Here is a 21,731-nt window from a genome sequence, read left to right on the forward strand (position 1 = left end):
GGCCTCGGGTGTTCCAATTGGTCAGGTTTAGATCTTGTACCCACCCCTTTAAAGACTGAAAGTCAGCCCATGAACTAAGTGGCTGTTTCCAGGAGGGAGAAGAAAGACATAAACAACAGCTGTTCCCCAGTCCTTTCATTCTTGTTTCACATTCTTCTTAAGGCCAGTTATTCAGATCCTCCTCCCAGCAAGGCGTTAGGTTATCAGACAGCTAAAAAGCAGGGTGGTCAGAGGGGCCCACTGATCAGGCTGGAGGAAGCAGTCACACTCCTCGAGTCAAGACTGGATGGTAGGGTCTGGAGGCTGGGATTTTTGGAAAATCAGAGAAAGGGAATCAGACCAGGGGACAGTTGGCTGCTCCTCAGCTTCCTGGACAGGGGTTAAGAGTGGGGACCAGTTTTGACAAGGTGATTCAAACACTCCTTTATTGAGTCTTTAAATCCCTGTAAACACCTTAAATTGAGAATGTGAGACTGAGAAGTAGAATCCCAACAGGTTGTGTCCGTGGGGGCTGCGGGTCCTCTGAAGAAAGCTGCTTCTGCTCCGTAGGCAGAGCTGGGGGCTGTGGTGAGAGGAATGCTGTATATGCTTTCTACCAGAGGAAAGTCCCTCCTAGGGTTGGGGGAGCTCAGTTGCTCTCGCCATCGCTGCTGATGATGCCCCGCAGATGTGACCAGTCTGGGGGCGGGGGGTGGGGCCGCTCTTCGTCTGAGTCGAGGATCCTGCGGTATAGCTCCCCTGGTGGGGCTGTTTCTCCTGAAGGGTTCCAGGCTGTGCGTCTGCGTGGCCGGCCTACAGGGCAGGAGAAAGCAGCAGAGGAGTTGCTGGACAAAGTCTGCGTCCCACCTGATCCTGGGGAGTAGAAGGAAGCCCCTCACCTGAACTGCTGATGATGTTGGTAATGTCCAAAGAAGCCACCTCGGCTGCCTCTTCGCGCTGCTCTTTCAGGGCCCGACACTTCTCTAAGGAAGGGTTACCTGGAGCAGAAGCAGCTCATGATCCTCCCTCCCCGGCAGCCAAGTCCCCTCTCTGCAGCCCCCAGGGCACAGCCAGCCTCACCCTTCATGCCCAGGGCTTCCAGCTCTGCCCGGAGAACACTCAGGCGTTCCTTGCGTGAGCGGCAGGAACCCAGCAGCTTCTTGTAGTTTCGATGGGCGCCACAGGCCCGGATGTAGCGCTTGAGCCTCCTCACAGCGGGGTGGTCCTCACCAGAGCGACCAGAGCCAGCCTGGCAATGGAAGACAGCAGCTGAAGGCCAAGCCTTCTGGGCTGGAGTCAGGGTCTGCCTCTTCCCTGAGGGTGGCCTCCCACCCATCTTCAACCCTTACCTTCCTGCCTTTATGTTCTGGACTGCCATCTATGGAAGAGGAGGAGGGACTTCGTGTCCTGCCTTTCTTGGAGCTCTTCTTGGAAGACCGGTTCTTCCTCTCCTTCTTGGGGCTCCCCTCTGCCTCGCTATCACTCACTTCCTTCTCCGAGTCACTTGCCTCACCACTGATACTGCCCTCTTTGGCTGTCTTGCCAGTAGTTGGCTTCACTTTCCTCGGGCTGTCTTCTCCATCCTCCTCGCTGCTTCCACTCTGCCTTTTCCCATCCTTCCCCTGGGTCCTGTCTTTGCGCTTCCTCTGTACTAGGGGCACTTCATCTTCCTCACTGCTATCGCCACTGCTTGCTGCGGCTTTTTCCTTCTGTTCCTCTCTGTCCCCCCGCTCTCCCAGCAGTCGTGCTGCCCTGCTTTTCTGCTTACAGCTCCTCTCCTCCCGAACTGACCTTTTCCCTCCACTGCTCTGGTCTGTGGGTTTCCAATCCTCTTCTTCCTCTCTGTTCTCTTTATTCTTGGTTACTGTCTCCTCCTCCTCCTCACTCTCCTTTGCACTTCCCTGGTGGCTCTTAGCGCCTTTCTTTCCCCGCCCCTGGGCAGGGTCCTCCTCACTGTCCTCACTCTCCTCCTTAGCCTGCTTCCTACTGCCTGAGGCCTTGCCTGGTGCCTGCTTGGTCTTTGTCCCAGGCTTCTTCCTAGTCCTGCCCTTGGACTCCTTTCCCTCCTCCTCCTCCTCCTCACTGCTTTCTTCTTTCCAGACCTTTCTCTTTCTGGCAGAGCCCTCCTCCTCCTCCTCACTGCTCTCCTTCACCACCTCCTTCTCTAATCTGATCTTTGCAGTCAGGTCCCTCTGCTGTTCATCATCACTGCTCTCAGTTGCTTTCTTTGAGGCTTGATTTGGACTCTCATCCTCGGCTGGAGTGACATCTGCTGCCATCCCATTCTTTGCTGAGGGGTTGAGGCGGTCTGGACTGGAGGCTGCAGAGCTGGGCTCTGAAAAGTGGAGAAAAGAGAAGGTTGGGACGGGTTCTTTCTGTCCCTTCCCCCTCCACTTGGGACAGGTTGCCTCGAATCCTGCTTTGATGGATGGAAGGAAGGGCAGTAGGAAAAAGCTCTCGGTTTACCGTGTTTCTGGTTCTTGACTCCTGGGCCACGCGCCCTTATCTAAGTTCTTGGGACGTAAAAAAGATAGCACCAAGTCGTGTCCGACTCTTGGGACATATGGACTGTAGCCTGCTAGGCTCCTCTGTTCATGGGATTTTCCAAGCAAGAATACTGGAGAGGGTTGCCATTTCCTTCTCCAAGGGTTCTTCCCGACCCAGGAATTGAACCCAGGTCTCCAGCACTGCAGGCAGATTCTTTACTGACTGAGCTACGCGGGAAACGTAACATGTCCAATAAATACTTTTTGAATGAACCAACTATTCAGAAGGCACTAACCTGACTCTGAATTGAAACGGAACCTTTTTCTCTCTGGGTCACGGCAAGGAGCAGGAGACCTTTTCGCCTTTTTGCCAACGTGGAGCCTCTCTTGCTTCGCACTCGCTTCATCCACCTGTGTGTGGTCAAGAGAGCCAAACGTACGCCAAGGAAGGTTCTGCCGCACCCCTCTTAGGCCCCTCCTCCTTGGCCACTACCCCCGCCCGCGGCGGCCCAGGGTCACGCCCACACCTGCATCTTCAGCAGCTCCTCCTCCACCAGCCGCTTCAGTGCCTGCTTCTCCTCAGGTTCCAGGTGGTCGCGGCCCGCGTGAGCCAAGAATCGCCGCCGCACGATGGAGTGCGTAAGCGTGCTGCGGAAACACGTGTCAAGACGGAGTCCTTGTCCCGCCCCTGCCCTTTCCAACCCCAACTCCAACCTCCGGTGCACCTGAGGTCCGGGTGGCCTTGGAAGAAGCTACGGGTGAACTCCTGCATCTCATTCTCCCGCGCCATTTTGCTCCACCTGATATTGGCGGCTCCCGCCTTTTTTCTTCCCGGCCTCCGTCCAAGCGTTTGACAGGAGGTTGCGCACGCCCAGTGCCGTGACGCCGTGAGGCAGGACACCGTTGCGGGCCGGTAGCGCGCCGCTTGGGCTGAATTTGCCAGACAAAACTTGTTTTTGCCGGGCAGTTGGAGGGTCTCGTGGCCCCTTCCTTTTCTTAGAAGGAATCGCTTTTTAAAGTTCTCGTTAGAAACCTATTCGGAGCCGAATAGGTAACGTATTTTTTGAGTAACGTAATCAAACCGCGACGCTCCCTCCGTTCGTGGTCGCGGGCAACAACTAGGCCTCTGTGACTTTGAAAGACAGACGAAAAAGGGCGTCCTCGCCTGAAGACTAGGAATCTCAGGGGGGAATGTCTTCTTGTGACTTCAAATCGCTAAGCACATTTCGAATCAGTTAAGGGCGCCCTCCAGCGTCCTCCATCTTTGTGACATCACGCTTCGATTCGGCGCCATCTTTCGCCTGGAAGCAACGTTCCTTTCTTGGTTTTGCTCCGGAGAGCAGGTCGTGTAGTTAAGATCCCTGAGCGCGGAGCACGCCGGGAGTTGTAGTGCCAGCGGACCCAGCCCTGCGGAGTCCCCGGAAGTTGAGGCGGGAGAGGCCAGGCTGAACCGGCTCGGCGTAGCGGGACTCCGGACTACAGCTGAGGCGCTTCTCCCGGAGCCGGTCATGAACGGACCGGCAGACGGTGAAGTGGACTACAAGAAGAAATACCGGAATCTGAAGCGAAAACTCAAATTCCTTATCTACGTGAGTGCCGGGGTGGGAAGGTGGGGGGGGGTTGAGGCCTGGCGCCGGTAGGTCTTCAGTTTACCTGTGTGTAAAGGGAGCAGGGTGAGTTGTGGTCGGCTTCCAGGCCCAATTTACTACTGTGGTTGGCTCAGCGAGCATCTTGCCCGTGGTACAGGAACACGAGTGCTTCCAGGAGGAACTGAGGAAGGCGCAGAGGAAATTGCTGAAAGTGTCCCGGGACAAGAGGTGAGACACGTTGGGGGAAGGAGGGAAGCCAGAGGGTGATGTGGCTCCTGTGGCTCTGCGTTCGGACCCCATCCTGGAGTGGGCCACAAATGCATGAGGCCGGCTAGATGAGGCGAGGGCCCGGAGGACACTGCAGAGATGGGAATAACCACTCTTGTTCTCCTGGTCTCTTCCCTCAGTTTCCTCCTAGACCGACTTCTGCAGTACGAGAACGTGGATGAAGACTCTTCTGGTGAGCAAGGTCATGAAAAATTGGTGGAGGACATGCTCCTGGCACTCCAGCAAGTTTCCTGGGCCCTCCCTTTAGGCCTTGGAGGCCAGGGCAGCCTAGTTGCTGGTCCTCTTCCTCTGCTCTTCTTTCACTGAAGTATTACTGAGTATCTACTGTGTTTCAGACACTGAGCTTTGCACACGGGATGCAGTGGTAACCAAGAGAGACGAAACTTCTTGGAGTTTGTATTCTAGTTGCCAGGAATAAATAAGCAAAGAAATATATTAGAATTTTAGATTGGAAGGGAATAAAATCAGGGTTAAGTGGTAGTCATTGGAATAGAGCGGGGGTTGATAAGCTTTTTCTGTGAAGGAACAAGTAATAAGTATTTTAGGCTTTGCAGAACATACCATTTTTATTGCACCTACTCAGCTTTGCGGTGGTAGTTCCGAAACAGCTATAGGTGTTGTATAAATAAGTGAACACGGCTATGTTTCAATAAAACTTTATAAGCACTGAAATTTGAATTTCATAAAATTTTCACATCATGAGATATTTTTCTTTGGATTTGTCTTTTTCCCTAACCAACAAGTTAAAAATATAAAAGCCATGCTTAGTTTATAGAGCATACAAAAGCAGATGGCAGGAAACATTTCAAGAGAGAGTCTTTTCAGGAAGTAATGTTTGTGCTGGGACCTAGATAGGAAGAAACCTATCTTGTGAAGATGAGTGAGAGATTTCCTAGCAGAGGGAGTCACAAATGCAAATTCTCTGAGGTAAGACTGTACCAGATTGTTTGAAGAGCTGAAGCCTAAAAAGCAGTATTCTCAAACTTTTTGAGCACTCTTGACAATTAGTAATGTATTTTACATCATGATGGACCCTTACATACTTCCTTATGAGACAATTGAATAAAACAACAGTAAGATGCCCATATACAGTTCTGATACTTTTTAGACTGATTTTTTTTTTTTTCCTCAAAAGTGTTAAGTTTGTGATCCACTATTAGGTATGATACCCACCGTTTGAAAAAGCCCTAAGGTTGGCCTTTGTGGCCCTGTTTTTTGTCATTAGCCAAGTCACGTGCAGTCACGTTTCCATGGTGTCTAGAGCAGGGATCCGCAAACAGCCAGCCAGGTTGCTTGTTTTTGTAAATAATACCTTGCTCAAACATGCAGCACCCATTCATTTACATATTTTAGGAGAACAGTAGATGAGGTCAGAGAAGTAGAATCGGGCCAGCCCATGTACCTCGTGGCAAAACATTCCGCTTTTATTCTAGTTTCTCATTGCCTTCCTGTTCCTTCCTGGAGGTCTTTCAGTTAACATCCTGTTGAGGGAGACTTCTCAGTTAACATCCTGTCGAGGGAGACTTCAGGATAGGCAGCATGAGGGAACCCAGCATGTTCATGGTCAGAGTGGGATATATCTGAGAAGCAAGAGCCAGAGATATAAGCCACCTTTATACCTCAGAGAAGCCCACAGTGTGGTGAGGGAGACACCCACACATGACACTGCCTGGCACAGCAAGGAGGGCCCTGACTATTGAGAATAGAGAGTTACGGAAGAATCAGCCATCAGCTGGGCCTGAGGGATTCTGGGAGACTTCTCAGAGAGGTGGCATTTAATCTGCTGCTTAAAGGATATCTGAGCAGAGCAAGTGGGAATAGTATATTTCACCTGTAAGTAGTTACTTGTTAAGTGAACCATGGGCCTTCTTGATAGAGACCCAACCTGGGGAATGACTTTCAGCTTTGAGAAAACAGGTTGGTGTGATGTGAATACAGTGTGGTTGGGAGACCAGAAAGGTAAGTTGAGGCCATAATAAGAAGCATTTCAAATGCTGGCAGAGCTCAGTAAGGATGTGATCAGTTTTACATTTTGGGTCATGCTGGGGTTGGGGAGGACAGACTGGCAGGAGTGGTGAGAGTCCTGAGCAGGTGGCTTTGACATGGTGGTGGCCTGGCCTGGTGTCAGTTGGAATGGGGAGCAGTAGGTGAAGGTAATATTTAAGGTGCACGTTACCAGGAGCCTGGATGTGGGGAGTGGAGTAGAGGTAAGTGCTAGACAGCTCAGAAGCAAATAAGAGCATAAAATGGTCAGGAGCCGGAGACCTGGGTACAAGCTCCAGCCCCACACCTTCATTTCCAAGCCTCAGGGACTGCATCTGGAAAGCAGAGGTGACACTCTCCTCTTCCTCCTGGAATACTTCTGAAGACAATGAGAGGCAGCAGATGTCAAGCACCTGTTCAGAACCTGGCACATAGGAAATACTTGACAATGGGTTAGCATGGAGGTGCCCAGCCAGGAATTAGGGTGTAAAGGGCATTTTAAGAAGCTGGGGAAGCTGCGGGCCTCTCCACAATAACACCTGTGTGCCCTTCAGGTTCCCAGAGCCCTTCTGTAGAGTTGAGATTACACCTCTCTGGGGTAGATAGGGAACCCCCCCAACTTCCCTACTGACCAGCCCTTCCCCTCGACAGACTCTGACGCCACTGCATCTTCAGACAACAGTGAGACAGAGGGGACACCCAAGTTGTCAGACACACCTGCCCCTAAGAGGTGAGACAAGTCATCATTCTTTAGGAGGTGGGAAGTGGGGAGGCTACAGGCCACCTCTCTGCCTCTGACCCGCTCTCCTGTCCTTTCTCCAGGAAAAGAAGCCCTCCGCTGGGGGGTGCTCCCTCCCCCTCCAGCCTCTCCTTGCCTCCTTCAACAGGGTTTCCCCTTCAGGCCTCAAGGGCCCCCTCCCCATACCTGAGCTCGGTGAGTTGGGGTCAAGGGTGGGAGATGGTCCGATGCCTGGGAAAAGGTGGGCATCATTTGGGCAGAGGGGCTGGGCCTCAGGGTGAAGCCAGCCCAGCACCAAGGACATCTGTCTGGGGCTGGCCAGCAGGCGTCCCTCGGAGGGGTGTGAGTTGGGGCTGCCCGCTCCTCTTTGGTGTAGGAATGGGGGACAGGCGTGACTGAGGAGAGCAGACTCCAGGACACAGTCCTGCTGCTGTCCCCTCCTGTCTGTTCTCAGGAGCCATACTCATCACCATCTCTTGTTTTTCCATTCTTCCTCCTGTTTGCATTTCTTCCCTCCACCCCCACCCCATCCACTCCATTTCCCATCTCCATCCCCTCACTCCTGCCTGCAGCTGGCTTCCCCCACCTACCCCCCATTCCCTTCTGACTACCTGGCCCTGCAGCTGCCCGAGCCCAGCCCCCTGAGGCCCAAGCGGGAGAAACGGCCCCGCCTGCCCCGGAAACTCAAGGTACCCTGTTTGGGGGACGCTAGGGAGGGGCCAGAACGGCAGGACAGCCATCTGAGGGAGGCTCAAGATGGCTCTAGGCTGGGGGCCTGGCCTAGAACTATGAAGGACTCATGTGGGACTGCTCCCAGGGGCCCAGCCCAGGGCTGGGTGCTGAGGGGTGGGTCCCAAAAGTCCTGGCTCCTGCAATACCAGTCCGGTCAAGCCCAGCCTCGGGGGATGCAGAGTAAAGACTGCTGGGGGCCAAGCTCCTTTTTACAGGTATTCTGTGATCCCAGGGTGCCACCGAGGAGGGATGGAGTTGTGGAATCTAGAATGAAGTCAAGGCTGCACCCCTTAAAAACCATGTGACCTTGACCCTCTAGGTCTCAGATTGTGTGTGTATGAAGGGAGTGATAGGCCACATGTAATCAGCAAGAATGTGGAGCGCCTCCTGTGTACCAAGCACTATTCTAGGTGCTGCAGATACAGTAGTGAACACAACAAAAATCCTTGCCTTCTCAGAGCCCACTTTCTTGAAGGGATAGGTGGAAAATAAGCAAGATAATTAGATAACAGTGTAGAAAAATGGATTCAGGTAAAGAATCCATCTTACAGTTGGGTGGTCAGAAATTTAAAAGGGAATGAGCAGCAGCCCTTTGGCTGTCTGGGAGGTGTTTCATTTAGGAAGCAAGCCAGTGTGGTCAGAGGAAAGTGAGAAAGAGTGACCAGAATGCAAGTCAGAGCAGTATCTGAGGGGCAAGGACGTGACTCCAGGCGGTTTGGCCTGAGCAGCTGAAGAAGTGGAGTGGCCCTGCTGAGTCAGGGAGGATTGTGGGAGGAGCAGGTTTGGGAGGGAAGGTGAGTTTGGCTTTGGATATGTTGAGATGCTGTCTGGAAATGCGGACGGGACAACTGGGTAGTGTGAGCCTGGGCCACATGGGGTGCGTATTTGGAAGTCATGGGCAGGGAGGTAGATGGAGAGAAGAGGCTGGCACCCTGAGTGCCAGGAGAGATGAGGACATGGAAGGCACAGGGCCCTTCCAGCTCTGAGCCAAAGTGATATAGGGACTGGTCTGATGGCTCTCCATTGGGTAGACTGTAGATTTGAGGCTCTGGAGCCAGAAGTGAAATGGGAGCCATGCCTGTGGTAGTTAGGAGTGTGGGTTCTGGAGTTTGAAGCCCAGCCCTGCCACTTACTTCTGTATGACCTTGGCCTTTGAGCCTGGAAAATGAGTGCCCAGCTTCCGTTTCACTCTCCTCAGCAGGGTTTTTGCTTCTGGCGTGTGGGGTGGGCTGGTGGAGAGGGCTCAAGCCGTTGAAACCTGGAGCAGAGGGTGGAGGCGTGGTGTGGGCTTGGCAGTTCGAGGCTCTGAGGTTCTGGGTCCTGAAGCAGAGGTGTGTCAGGAAGCTACGTTCTAGACATGCAGGGCAGAGGGGCCCAGATGGATCACTGCATGGGGGAGAGGGTATATCAGGGAAGGCCTCAAAGAACAGGTAACATCTGAGTCCAGGGTGAACGAGATTTGGGTATTCAGGCTGAGGCAATGGTGAAAAGGAGGCAGGGGCCTGGTGAAAGTGTTGTTTGGGCTGAAGCTTGAGTGGTGAGAGGGAAGAACATCAGAAAGAAGATGGGGGCGTGGGTCGTAGACAGCTGGATATTCTGCAAGGAGAGTGAAGTTTCTGGATGTGTGGTGTGAGGAGACAGGAGGGGCAGATCTGAGGAGGAGAGGGAATGCTGTGAAGACTGAAGCAGGTCAGTCAGGAGCCTGGGCCTCATCCACGCATGCGCTGTGTGACTTTGGTGGATTGTTTGACTCTGGGAACCTCTGCTTGCTTCTCTGTTCAGTGGGGTCCCTGTGAGGATAAAATGAGTCAACAGAGAGAAGACACTTAGCCCAGTGCCTGGCCCCTGGCAGGCCACAGATAAACATTTGGTGCTGTGGGTCACGCTGAGGAGGCCATGGGGTGAATCCAAGCAGAGGGGACTTAGGTAGGAACTCGAGAGGCTGTGGCCAGAGGAGGGGCCAGCCATGCCGCTGGCTTTCTCAGTCCCGTGTGTGCACATGGGTGCCTGATACTGCGTGCAAGGGCACTGGTCCTGGCAGACTCCTGTCCCCTGAGGTACAGATCCCCTCTGGCCTTCCATGCCACCCCAGGAACAGCAGTGAGTGGGAGGGATGCCTTGAGAAGCAGAGAGTAGGCCCCTGGGGCCCGAATGAGTTAAAGCAATCAGAAGTGCCACCGTGAAGACCACTGCCCCGTCCCCACCCTGGGGCCAGACTGGACACTGCCCGGTGGGAACCTGGGAGGCCTGTGCCTTCAGACCTCCACTCCAAGCCTCCGTTTCCTCTGGCTGATGACCTCTCCTCCATTCCAGGGTGGTCTGAATGGCCAGAGGTCATTAGTGGAAGTCACCTCACACATAGTAGGTGTTCAGTTTGTGCCCACGGGCAAAGCATGAAAGCATGAGGCCCCCAGAGCTCTGGGGAGGATTCAGAAGGACCTGGGGCAGGGGGGCAGCTGGAGGGTTGAGCTGGACAGAGGCCGCTTCCCAGCCTCAGCACAAAGCCGGACTTCTGACCCATAGAAAAAGGCACTCCAGGTGGAGGGACCAGCCTGTTCTCAGGTGCTGCCTGTCCCCCGAGGCCCTCAAGTAGAGGAGTGACACACTCAGGTCTGTGTTTTAGAGAGCTCACTCTGGCTGCAGTGCGGAGGACGAGCTGGATCTGGGAGAGGCTGAAGGCAGGGATTCCAGTTAGGAGGCTGGTCCCATAGCCCAGGTGAGCTGAGAGGAGGGCCTGGCCCAGGCCAGTGGCTGCGGGGATCCCAAAGAGGGGCCCGTCCCAGACATAAGAGGTAGAAGCCTCAAATGGCGGGGGGGTGAAGACCTTGGACACCCTGCACCGCACCAGTGAGCCCCTCAAGAGGAGGAGGGAGAGGAGGCCAGCAATAACTCAGGTGCCCAGAGGCGGGCAGACAGGCTCCTGTCTGGCTCTTACTGCTACTACAGGGGCAGCCACGGTGCCTTACTGGCCAGGGCCAGGCCCAGCCTTTCCTTCCTGGTTTCCTGTGAGACCCCTCCACCACCACCCTCATCACCACCTCCATCACCACCCCTCACCCCCAGGCACTTGCTGATTTGAGGCTCTGAAGGGGCTGAGGTGGGGCAGGTTCCCTGACTCCAGCCTTGGCTGACCTGGTGTGTCCACTGCCCCTTGAATGAGCCTTTGCCCCCTTCCCTGGCCCTTAGAACTGTCTTAAGGGGCAGTGCCAGCCCCCTGGAACTCCCAGTGCCTCCCTGATAAGCCCTCCCTGTGTTTCTCCCCCTGCTGCAGATGGCGGTGGGACCCCCCGACTGCCCTGTGGGAGGGCCGCTGACCTTCCCAGGCCGGGGCTCTGGGGCTGGGGTGGGGGCAGCCTTGGCCCCCCTACCCCCACCCAAGATGCCCCCCCCTACGATCCTGAGTGCCGTCCCTCGGCAGATGTTCAGCGACGCGGGTAGCGGGGATGATGCCCTGGACGGGGACGATGACCTGGTGATCGACATCCCGGAGTGAGCCCCTCTGCCCAACCCCCTGCCCAGCCCCCTTGGAGCCAGCACACACAAGCCCCCAGCTTCCGCAGAGAAGTTTATTGATGCCCAGTTGCCATGCTGCGGCCACGGACACAATCAGAAAAGGCGTAAACATGCACGAATGTCCCCCAGAAGGTGGGCCCTCTCCAGGGAGGGCAGGGGTCCTGCCCTCACATCCTACCCCGATCCAGAGGACAGTTATTTAAAGGAGTGGCCAGGGCCGTCTGTCACCTCTCAGAGAGGCAGAGATCCTGCGGTGGCCCCCCGCTTAAAAGGGCAGCTGTACAGGGCTAGGTATTGTGTGTGTGTGTGTGTGTGTGTATGTGTATGTGTGTGGTTTTTTAAATGAAGATTGTGTATTAAAGAAGTGGCTCTTTGTTTTTTGTCCTTTTCTTTTTTTGGAAACGTTCTCCTCCAAACCCCACCTAATCCGACCTCCTCCTGTAGGGGAGGGGAACGGGCAGCCTGGAGAGGCAGGAGAGAGAAGCAGCAGCCGGGCCGGGGCTCTGTTGGACCCTCCCGCAGGTGTGCTCAGGATGGGTGGTTTGCATATTTGCAGGTTGTAGCGAGTCAGGCAGAAGGAAGTTTGCATATGTGAATATAGATCTCCACAGTCCCTCACAAGAAGACAGACCCACGGTCACGGAGACTCTCACGAAATAAGACAGGTAGTGCGGGGTGGGGCATCCACCCCGTGTAAACGTGCAATACACTCGTGCGAAGGTTGGGTACTGGACCTGGCCCCAAGGGGGCCGCTCAGGCTGAGGGCAGAGCCCCAGCCGCGGGGGGCAGCTGGCTGGTCAGAGTGTGCCAGCGCTCCAGGGCCGCGTCCGGCTGCTGCAGACAGTCGCTCCAGTGCTTCCGGGCCTCTCCCCGGGCGCCTGGCCCCAGGGACACGCCACCTGGGGAGCAGCAGAGGCAGGCAAGATCAGGGCCTGGCTGGCTGCTAGGCTGCCCTCCATCGGGCACCACCCGGCAGGCTCCTTCCTTACCGATGAAGTCGTTGGATTTGCCGATGTCATAGTCCCAGACTGTGACTTCCAGAGTCTTGGTGGCCAGAGTGGAGAGCTCCATATCATAGAAGAACTCCTGAGACAGGGCAGGTCACACCTTCCATGAGGCGCTGTCCCCAGCCCCAGCTCCCCCCTCAATTTCTGGTCTCGGTCCCATTCACCTCATTAAATTCCGGGTTGAGAGTCTTCTTCTTTACGCGTGTTTTATGCTTGGATTTCTTATCCACATCTGGCCTCAGGTACCTGCCAAGGAGCGGGGGGAATGGGAGTGGGGGGGGTGGGGGGCAGGTAGGTCAGGGACAGGCCAGACCCCAGAGGAGGATGGGGCTGGGGGCAGGTCCCTGGGGAGGGGAGGACAGGCCTCAGGACAGGGCAGGAGCTCACGTCTTGACATAGGGGTCGGAGTAGCCGTTGACGTCCATGGCAGCCAGGTGGGCGCAGCGCAAGATGCCCACCAGCAGCCCACGGCGCCGAGAGCTGTAGCTGAGGCTCAGCAGGATGCGCCCACGCTCTTCCAGCAGCCCCGGCCCCTGCTCCGCCTGCTCCAGCTGTGGGCAGACACGGGGGTCAGTGGCACCCCCATCACCTCCCACCACAAGTCCCCCGCGGGTGGCTCACCTCCTTCAGGTAACAGGAGATGCCCCTCAGTGCCGCAGACATGGAAGAGGGTGAAGCCAGCTGAGGGGGCGGAGAGAAAGTTCTGGAAACCTGGTCTCCCCTGAGCCCCCTTGCCGTGGTACCCCACTGCCCCACACAGACCGGAACCTGGCGCTCAAGGCAGATGTTAAAATGCTTCTTCTGTGAAGGCTTGAGGCGGCGGAGGGGTACTCGGATCTCCCCGATGAACTCGTTGTGGCTCAGCTTGTCTTCATCACAGACAGAGATCCTGGTGGGGAACTGCAGGGTCAAGGCCCCCTGGGGTACCTGAGCCCCACTCTGAGGTGGGAAAGGTCCCCAACTGAATTCTGAGCACCCGAGACTGGTCCCAGCTCTGCCCTCAATACTGTTGTTCAGTTGTGTCCTACTCTGCGACCCCATGGACTGTAGCCCTCCAGGTTCCTCTGTCCATAGGATTTCCCAGGCAAGAATACTGGAGTGGGTTGCCATTTCCTCCTCTGGGGGATCTTGCCAACCCAAGGGTTGAACCTGGGTCTCCTGCATTACAGGCAGATCCTTTATTGTCTGAGTCACCAAACCCCTCACTTGTAAAACAGCTGTCTCCAGCACCAGCCCTGGAGCTTGAGGAGAGTGCTTTGATTTGCCTGTGCCTCAGCCCCTTGCTTTCCAGCTGCTCAGGCTGCCCCTGCCCATCAGGACCTGCTCAGCTTGCTGAGGAAACCCTCACAAATCTTGGGAACATTGCCCCCTCCGCCCTACACACACATAACTGCCTCCATTCAGGGCCTGGGGACAGGATCCAACTGAACGTGCACATGGTGTGCACTGGTGAATATGGGTCACGAGACCAGGACGTCAGAGCCAGAAGGGCCTGGAGGAGCCTTGCGCAGTTGGACCAGGAGCCCACCCCTCCCCCGCAGAGCCCTTGTCCTTTATTCTGTGGAGCAGGAGCCAGCCTAAAGATACTCATGAGCCCAGGAATTAAAAGATACTGCTTTGGGACTTCTCTGGTGGTCCGGTGGCTAAGACTCCATGCTCCCAACTCAGGGGGCCTGGGTTCCATCCCTGGTCAGGGAACTGGATCCCACATGCTGCAACTAAGTTCCCCTGAGACCTGACAGAACCAAATAACTTAACAAAAATATACTGCTTTTACTTCCATCCATCCCCCTCTGCAGCCCCCTGCCCTGTCTTCAGCTGTGATGCTTTTGAGCAGCTCTATCCTGTAGGAATGTTCAGTTCCCAGCTCTGCCACATAGCCACAGCATGACCTTGAGCACTTAACCTCCCTGAACCTCATTCCCATTCCTGTCCCTTGAGACCTCACTCCTTAGAGACGAGGGAGACACTGGCAACAACGGGCTGCATAGGTCTGACTTGAGTCAGGACACTGAGAAGGCATCCCAGTGTCCAGGGAAAGACTGCAAGAGGAGGCAGAGCCTTGGATGATGAGTGGGGTTCAGGCCAGCAGAGAGAGGAGGCAGGAAGAGGCACAGCAGACAAAGGTCAGGAGTGAAGAACCCTCACAAGAGGGCAGTCCACGGAGGAGCAGTAGGAGATATTTGGGGGAGGGGGGTGGCAGGAAAGTCAGGGAAACATTTTGGCCTGTTTCTGAAGGGGGTGGGGAATCACTGATGGTTCTGGAGCATCTGAGGGCTTAAGGGGAGGTGGGTCAACCAACCAAAGAAGGTTCCAATGACAGCTGTCCCCAAGGAGGTGCTGAGCTGGAATGCTCGGGACCGAGGAGGATGGACCCCTCACCTGAGCACCTTGTGCGTGATGTCATCAACCGTGATCCCGCTATACGTCAGGTCCTCGTTCCACACGGGATTCAGCGTGTTCCTCTGAGTCTTAGTTTTTAGTTTATTGGCCTTAGGTGAGGGGATGAAGGATTCACAGTACGTGTCCTCCAGACTCACAGAGGCTGGAGAAGGTTGGGAACCCACAAGCTGGGGGACTAGGGGAGGGGAGAGGCCAGCCAGTACCTTGCAGGCTCCAGGCAGCAGGTGCAGCTTGACATAGGGGTCAGCCAGGCCATTGAAATCCATGGGCTTGAGGCCCTGGGGAGGATGAGAGGGGAGACGGCTGTGAGCTCCAGGCCTGCCAACCCACCTACCCTCTCCCTCTCTGTCTCTCTACAGCGTGGACACTTAGGGGCTGGAGGGGAGGAGCAGGAATTAGGCCTGGGGAAGGGAAGGGAGTGGAGAAGGGAAAGGCTACTCCAGTACTCTGACCTGGAGAATTCCATAGACTTTAGAGTCCATGGGGTGCAAAGAGTCGGACACGAGGGAAGGGAGAATGGAAACCCGCCCCTCTCAGGATAGGAGGCCAGCAGGGGGAGGCAGGAAGCACCCACCTTAGCCCTGAGGATACTACAGTGCAGAGTGCAGGAAGCCTGGTCGTAGAGAAGGTCAAACTCCAGCGTGCCCAGGGCGGCTGGAGGAAGAGAGGGAAGAGCTCACCTGAGTGAGTGCGCAAAGACAAGGTGTGTGTGAGACGGGCGGGCAGCCCCGGTCTGTGCACCAGCTGTGAAGGTGTGTGCATGTCTGTGGCTGTCAGCCCGCGAGCCTGTGCGCGTCTGGGTCCCTGGCTGGGCTGCAACTGGGGCTGTGTGGGTGGTTGAGTGTCTCAGCAGAAATATTGAATATTGAGCCTCGCTGAAGCTGTAATCTCCACTCCGACTGCAGCTGTGGCAGCAGTGCCCGCCGCCTCCCCACCCCCAGCAGAGCCCAGGCCCTTCCCACCAGCCTGGAGGCCCCCAGGAGTGCCCTGGGCCCTTCAAGCCCCCAGACTCACTGGTATCATCCGAGTCGTAGCTGTCCACCTCGGCTCCCTCCTCGGGCGTGGTGGCCCCAAGGAGGGCCGCCGGGGGGGCCAGGGCCAGGGGGGCCAGATGAGCAGGGGCCTCTCCGAAGCCCCCGCCACCCCCTTCGAGGCCGGGTCCCCGGCGGGGGAAGTAGTCGGAGATCTGGCGGATGGGCCGGATGGGCCCCGGGCACACGTTGATGGCCATGTGCTCCTGGATGTTGATGGCCATGCGGTCGCCCCTGCGGCCCCTCATGAAGCACCCCTAGCTTGGGGAGGGAGAGAGCGTGAGCCCTGGGCTGGCTGAGTCCTCAAACCTCCCATCTGCTGGCTGAGGGCCAGGCAGCAACCACCGGGGTCTGAGGGCCCTCACTGGCCTCTCTTCCTGGGCACTGAGGGAGAGGGCAGCCTGTGCCAGCCGAGGGGCAGCAAGGAGGCCTGGGACCTCCAGACCCTGAGCTGTGCTCCCCCAGGGGCCAGGCTGGCAGCCACTCCCTGAAGAGAGGTGCTGGCTCCAGCACAGCCTTGCCCACCTACCTCTAGACTGTCCCCTGTCCTTGTCCCAGCTCCTGCCCCTCATTCTGGGCTTCTGTCTGCTCTGGGCCCTGCCGACCCCTCAAGCGGCCCCCGTAGGCCCCCTCCTCTCCCTCTCTGAGGCTCTGGCCATCCTTCTGCACCAGGCGCTGGTCTGGTCTGGGTGTCACCCGCCCTTTAGGTTCTCACTTCCCACAGTCCCTTCATTCAACCTCAGGGTCTGCCTGCTGGTTGGTCCCCCATCCCCTGCGGCCCAAGGTGGGGACCCCCACCTCAGATGCTTCCTCCTGAGATCGGATCTCCAGCGGAGCCAGGAATTGCAGCCTCCGGAGAGCCGAATACCCCCCGGAGGCACACACAGGCTGACACACACACGCTCACCCTCACCCTCTCGTCCCCGGCAGCCCAGCCCCCAGCACCTATCTGTGCGCCTCCAACAGGTGCCCAAGCACTGGGGGGCCAGCGGGTGCGGGCTGGGCGGTGGCGGCCGGCGATTCCCAGGGCGGCCGGCGAGAAGAGCGCCGAGTCCGGCAGTCTGAGCCGAGCGGGAGGGAGAGCCGGAGAAAGTGCGGGGAGGAGGGGGTGAGCGAGGTGGAAGCTAGGAGGCAGCCAGCGCGGGCGGCGGGGGGCGGGGAGGGGCGGCCGGAGGCTGGGGAGGGGGCGGGACTCTCCCGCCGGCGCCCGCCCGGGCACACTTAAGGAACGCACCCGGGTGCACACACACTCACGGGCAGGCTGGCACACGCATCTTGCACGGACACTCCCGCGCACACGCCTGTGCCCACGTGCGCACGCTCACAGTCATGCACAAACCCAGACACGCGCTGGCACACTTACCCCGGAGAACTTCGCAGACACACGCTTGCAAACACACGGACAACCTGCGCCACCAGGAACCCTCAGCGAGAACAGCCCGGTGTTCCCCAACTCCTCCCTGGAGACCCGAGCCCAGGGCAGACCACCGGCCTAGTTGCCATGGCGACGCCGGATCATCCTACCAGTGCCCCCCCCCCCGCACCACTCCAGTCCTCACGCCCCTCCCCTGCAGAGGAGGGGGCAGGGTGTCTAGCCTCCCCTATCAATATCCGTAGGGGCGGGGCCTGTGGGGCGGGGCTTAGAGAACCGCAATGACCCAGGAGCGGGCTGGGGAAGGGGATCTGATCCGCCTGCGGTCACTGGTTTGCGATCTCGCGTCCCGGCCGCCGGCTGAGAAACCTCACAGTTTGAGGCCCGAGGCTATGGCTCACCTCACGCTTCTATCCTTTGACTGGTCAGGCTTCTTTCCTTGGACCCAACCCAGCTCCCGAGGATCCATGTCCGCTTCTTAGGGCTGGCATTTCCTTTGGGAATCCACTTTCTCTCACCTTCCCACTTGCAGTCTGACCCTCAAGTGCAAAGGGGCACAGGGCTTCGTTCTAAATGCCCCAGATCCCTGCAGGCCTTCCTTCTCCTCTCCTTCTCTCACCTGAGCCCAGCACCTACCTGTCAGTCTAACTCCAGTCTTTGATCTTGGCTCTCTTCCGTCCCAAACTTGCCAGCCCCCAATGACAAAGTCCTCACAGTGACCTTCAAGGCCTGAGACTGTGACTTCTCCCATCTCATCCCCCTTACTCATCTTGCTGGCTTTCAGGAACATTACTTGCAATTCCTAGAACATACTTGGGTCTCAGTCAGGCAGAACTTTGTTCACCCAAGTTCCTCAGCCTGGAAGATCTTTCCTTTTTTCAGAGGGCACCTTGGACCCCCTCTTCCTAAGACACATCCCCCACACCCCCAGCTCAGCCCCCAGCTTCCTGAGCTCTTACAGCCTCAGCTCCGGTGATGCTGGTATGTCATGCCTGTTTACATTTCTGTCTTCACCACCACTGAGGGAGAGAGGCTGTCCCAAGGTGGGCCTGGCACTAGGTTGTCATCATTAACTATTGTGATTTTAGGTTGTGTATCAATGTGAATATACTTAGTATTGCTGAATCTGGTGCTTGAAAATGGCTAAGATATTGAGTTGGCCATAAAGTTCGTATTTTTCTGTAACATTTTAAGGAAAAACTCTAATGAACTTTTTGGCCAACCCAGTATAACTATTCATATATGGATTTTTTACGCCCTCCCCCCCTTTTTTTTGGCTGTGCTGTGTGGCATGCAGGATCTTAGTTGCCGAACCAAACTCATGTCCTCTGCAGTGGGACCATGGAGCCTTACCACTGGACTTCCAGGGAAGTCCCTACCCCATTTTTTTTTTTAAGTAAAGGAAATGTTAAACCAAACTACACTGAGATACCACTTGTCATTGATCACATGGTAACCATCAAAGCAAACGTTAACACACAATGTTGATGAGGCTGTGGATAAATGGGTACCATCTCTGTAACCACTGTTAGATTTGATCCAGTAATTCCGCTTTTAGGATTTGGCCCATGAGCAAAATAATAGAAGTTCAAGATTATTAACTGCACCCTATCTGTCATGGCAAAAGATTGGAAGCAGCTTAAATGTCCACCTGATTCAATCAGTCATGTCACAGTTCCACACAATGAAATAGCATGCAGCCATGACAAGCAGGCTCTTTATGTACTTATACAGAATCATCATCACAATCTCATGGTAACTGAAAAAAGTAAGCTACAGAGGAGCATGAATGGAATACTGCCGTTGAGTAAAAAAAGAGAGAGAACTTATATATGTTTGTTTATTTGTGCATAAATTTATGGAAGGCTGCACAGGAAAATGGTAGCTATGGTGACCTCTGAGGAGGCTGTCATGAGGCAGGTGAGGGCAGGAATAGGAAATGTTTATTTTGTACCATGTGCGTATGTTACCTACTCAAAAGAATACACTAAAATAGCATCTTTTAAAAAATAATTTTATTTATTTATTTTGGTTGTGCCGGGTCTTCACAGCTGCTTGGACTTTTCTCTAGTTTCAAGGAGCAGAGGCTACTCTCTAGTTGTGGTGCGCAGGCTTCTCTTGCTGTGGAACACAGGCTCTAGGGCACCTGCGTTTCAGTAGCTGAGGTGTGGGCTCAGTGGCTGTGGCTCCTGGGCTCTAGAGCACACGCTCAATAGTCGTGGTGCACGGGCATAGTGGCTCCACGGCATGTGGGATCTTCCCAGATTGGGGATCAAACCTGTGTCTCCTTCATTGGCAGGCAAATTATTTACTACTGAGCCACCAGGGAAACCCTGAAATAATATCTTTTTAAAATAAAAGCAGCCATAAGGCTTCCTTTGGGTTTCTCCAGGATAAGAAAGGAGGCAGGACTAAGGGAGATGCTATCCATGATCAGAGCTGGTGAGTTTGAGGAAAGGCAGACCTAGGTCTGCAGTGAGAGGAGGGGCAAGCTGGGCGAGAAGCCCACACCTGCTTCCTCCAGAAAGCCTTGTTGCAGGAAGGTGAGGATGAGGCTGGAGCTCTGGCTGGTTGTAGGGGGCATGCAGACAGTGCTGAGCCCTGGTATGTCTAGAGGTGGAAAGGCTTTTCATCCATCCATTAAGCCAATAAATATTTATTGAATACCTACTCTATATTGTGGTGCTATGGCTGTGACCAAGATCGATGATCTCTAGCTTCACAGGCTTGTAGGGGAAATAGACAAATACACAGACAAACTCCAGTGCAGTGAGACTGATGTGGTGATGGGGGACGGTCAGAAAATTCAAGTTCACTTCCCAGGGGAAGTGTTGTCTCTGCTGAGACTTGGGAGATGAGGAAGAATTTCTGGGCCAAGTAGGGGGCAAGAGAGTGGGAGGCAGAGGTGTATGCAAAAGCTGGGGTATGCTAAGGAAGGGAAGCTGGGAAAGAACTGAAGTGGGTAGGTAGACAAGAGACTCACCGATCAGGGTAACAAGCTCAAGGGAAGCCACTGGAGAGTTTTAAGTAGTGGCTCCGTATGTTCTGGTTTGTTCTCAATGGGGGAAGAGTGAATAGAGATCACGCAGTCCACAAAATGTTGCAATAAGCCAGATGAGACATGGGGTTGGCTTGAATGAGAAGAGGGAAGTAGATGAACTTGAGATTTAGATTGGAAATTGAGCCAACAGTTCTTTTTAAAATATATATATTTTACTTACTTATTTGGCTGTGCTGGGTCTTAGCTGAGGCATGCTGGATTTTTTGTTGTTGTTGTTAGTTGCTACATGGGAACTCTTAGTTTTAGCACACAAGATCTAGTTCCCTGACCAGGGATCAGACCCAGGCTGCCTGCACTGGCAGCGCAGAGTCTTAGCCACCAGACCACCAGGGAAGTCCTGAAGCAACAGGCCTTGATTATGGGTTTATCAGGAGAGAAACAGGGAAGGGTTTGAGGCAATTCCTAAGTTTTTATGTTGAGCAAAACATCTAGAGCAACAGCGAGCTTGTTTGCTGCAATGGGAAGAAGGCACAGGTTTGGGATAGGAGAATTGAGAGCTGTATTTGGGATCTACTGAGTTTGAGATGTTTTTGGACAGAGCCATGAAGCAGGAAGTTGGGTAGGGGAGTCTGGAGCTCAGAGGAGAGGGCCGGGCTGGAAATATACATCTGTGAGTCACCAGCATATAGATAGTATTTAAAGCCATGCGACTGGATGAGATCACCTAGAGAGAGAGGGTATAGATAGAAAAGAGAAGGTCCAAGCCTGAGCAGCTTAGAGGGGGAGGAGTCAAGAAAATCGGTGAGTGCCTAGAGGCAAAAATGTGCGCACTCTGCTGACAGTCAGAACCAACAGAGAAGTGAGGGTTAGATTTGGCAAGTTATGGGGTCCTTGGTGCACCCACCGAAAGTGACTTCAGTGGAGTGGTGGGGATGAAGCCAGTTGTGAAGAGTTTGAAGGATACATTAAAGCTGAGTGAGCAATGACAGCAAGTGTAGACAGCCTCTTAGGGTTAGTCTGTCTACACTCAAATAATGTGCATCCCTGAGTTCTCTCTCCCCTGTGGTCCCCCAGGGCAGAGACCATGCCCTGGTGATTTCTATCTAAGCCATAAATGGAGTCCAGCACATAACAGGAGCTCGATACATTTATTTAATGGTTGGATGAATAAATGAATGGATAATTCACTGCTTGTGTCCAAAGGGCCTTTTCTGGCAGAGAGGGCAGCTGTGTTCCTTTGAGGCAACTCAGGAAACTGTCAAATTCACTCCAAAGGCTAAATAAAGAGTCTGGATCCCTTCTCCCAGGACCCCTTCTCCCAGCTAAGTCCTGGAGGACAACTGCCTACAGGCCTGCAGAGGGAGCCCTGGGCCAGAGCTAGGAATAAGGCTGAGTCCCTGATGCCCCTCACATGACACTGGGCAAGTCACTTCCTTTTTCTGAGAAGAGATATATGTAGGGTTCAATCCCTGGGTCAGGAAGATCCCTTGAGAAGGAAATGGCCACAAATTCCAGTACTTTTGCCTGGAAAACCCCATGGACAGAGAAGCCTGGTAGGCTGCAGTCCATGCGGTCACAAAGAGTGGGACATGACTGAGCACATAGACA

The 21,731-nt window shown here is 54.9% G+C and overlaps 3 protein-coding genes across 11 annotated transcripts; 1 reads left to right on the plus strand and 2 right to left on the minus strand.

Moving 5' to 3' along the window:
- Positions 1-404: 404 nt before the first annotated feature.
- On the minus strand, positions 405-3,276 carry HIRIP3 (HIRA interacting protein 3). Its single transcript, XM_027526796.1, has 7 exons — positions 3,191-3,276; positions 2,993-3,113; positions 2,762-2,876; positions 1,329-2,314; positions 1,060-1,228; positions 879-977; positions 405-792 (listed from the first exon to the last, which is right to left on the minus strand). The coding sequence occupies exons 1-7, from the start codon at positions 3,253-3,255 to the stop codon at positions 629-631; spliced, it is 1,719 nt and encodes a 572-aa protein (XP_027382597.1). The 5' UTR covers positions 3,256-3,276; the 3' UTR covers positions 405-628.
- On the plus strand, positions 3,209-11,686 carry INO80E (INO80 complex subunit E). 4 transcript variants are annotated; one of them, XM_027526811.1, is made up of 8 exons: positions 3,689-4,054; positions 4,212-4,282; positions 4,462-4,514; positions 6,977-7,055; positions 7,148-7,259; positions 7,637-7,753; positions 10,420-10,512; positions 11,068-11,143. In XM_027526811.1, the coding sequence occupies exons 1-7, from the start codon at positions 3,974-3,976 to the stop codon at positions 10,489-10,491; spliced, it is 585 nt and encodes a 194-aa protein (XP_027382612.1). In that variant the 5' UTR covers positions 3,689-3,973; the 3' UTR covers positions 10,492-10,512; positions 11,068-11,143. The 4 variants fall into 4 exon arrangements, with proteins under 4 accessions (XP_027382610.1, XP_027382612.1, XP_027382609.1 ...); XM_027526808.1 differs by lacking the exon at positions 10,420-10,512 and having other exon boundaries at positions 11,068-11,686; XM_027526810.1 differs by lacking the exon at positions 11,068-11,143 and having other exon boundaries at positions 10,420-11,061.
- Positions 11,344-17,277, minus strand: DOC2A (double C2 domain alpha). Of its 6 annotated transcripts, XM_027526802.1 has the most exons (12): positions 17,114-17,274; positions 16,696-16,811; positions 15,734-16,011; positions 15,294-15,373; positions 14,923-14,997; positions 14,699-14,808; positions 13,079-13,205; positions 12,938-12,997; positions 12,704-12,867; positions 12,481-12,562; positions 12,299-12,395; positions 11,344-12,208 (listed from the first exon to the last, which is right to left on the minus strand). In XM_027526802.1, exons 3-12 carry the CDS (start codon positions 15,996-15,998, stop codon positions 12,063-12,065), a joined length of 1,206 nt encoding a protein of 401 aa, XP_027382603.1. In that variant the 5' UTR covers positions 15,999-16,011; positions 16,696-16,811; positions 17,114-17,274; the 3' UTR covers positions 11,344-12,062. The 6 variants fall into 6 exon arrangements, with proteins under 6 accessions (XP_027382603.1, XP_027382602.1, XP_027382599.1 ...); XM_027526801.1 differs by having other exon boundaries at positions 11,344-12,395; positions 13,085-13,205; positions 17,114-17,277; XM_027526798.1 differs by having other exon boundaries at positions 11,344-12,395; positions 15,734-16,007; positions 17,114-17,276.
- Between the last annotated feature and the right edge of the window lie 4,454 nt (positions 17,278-21,731).

This window comes from Bos indicus x Bos taurus, chromosome 25 (genome assembly GCF_003369695.1).
Source record: "Bos indicus x Bos taurus breed Angus x Brahman F1 hybrid chromosome 25, Bos_hybrid_MaternalHap_v2.0, whole genome shotgun sequence".
Taxonomy (NCBI): Eukaryota; Metazoa; Chordata; class Mammalia; order Artiodactyla; family Bovidae; genus Bos; species Bos indicus x Bos taurus.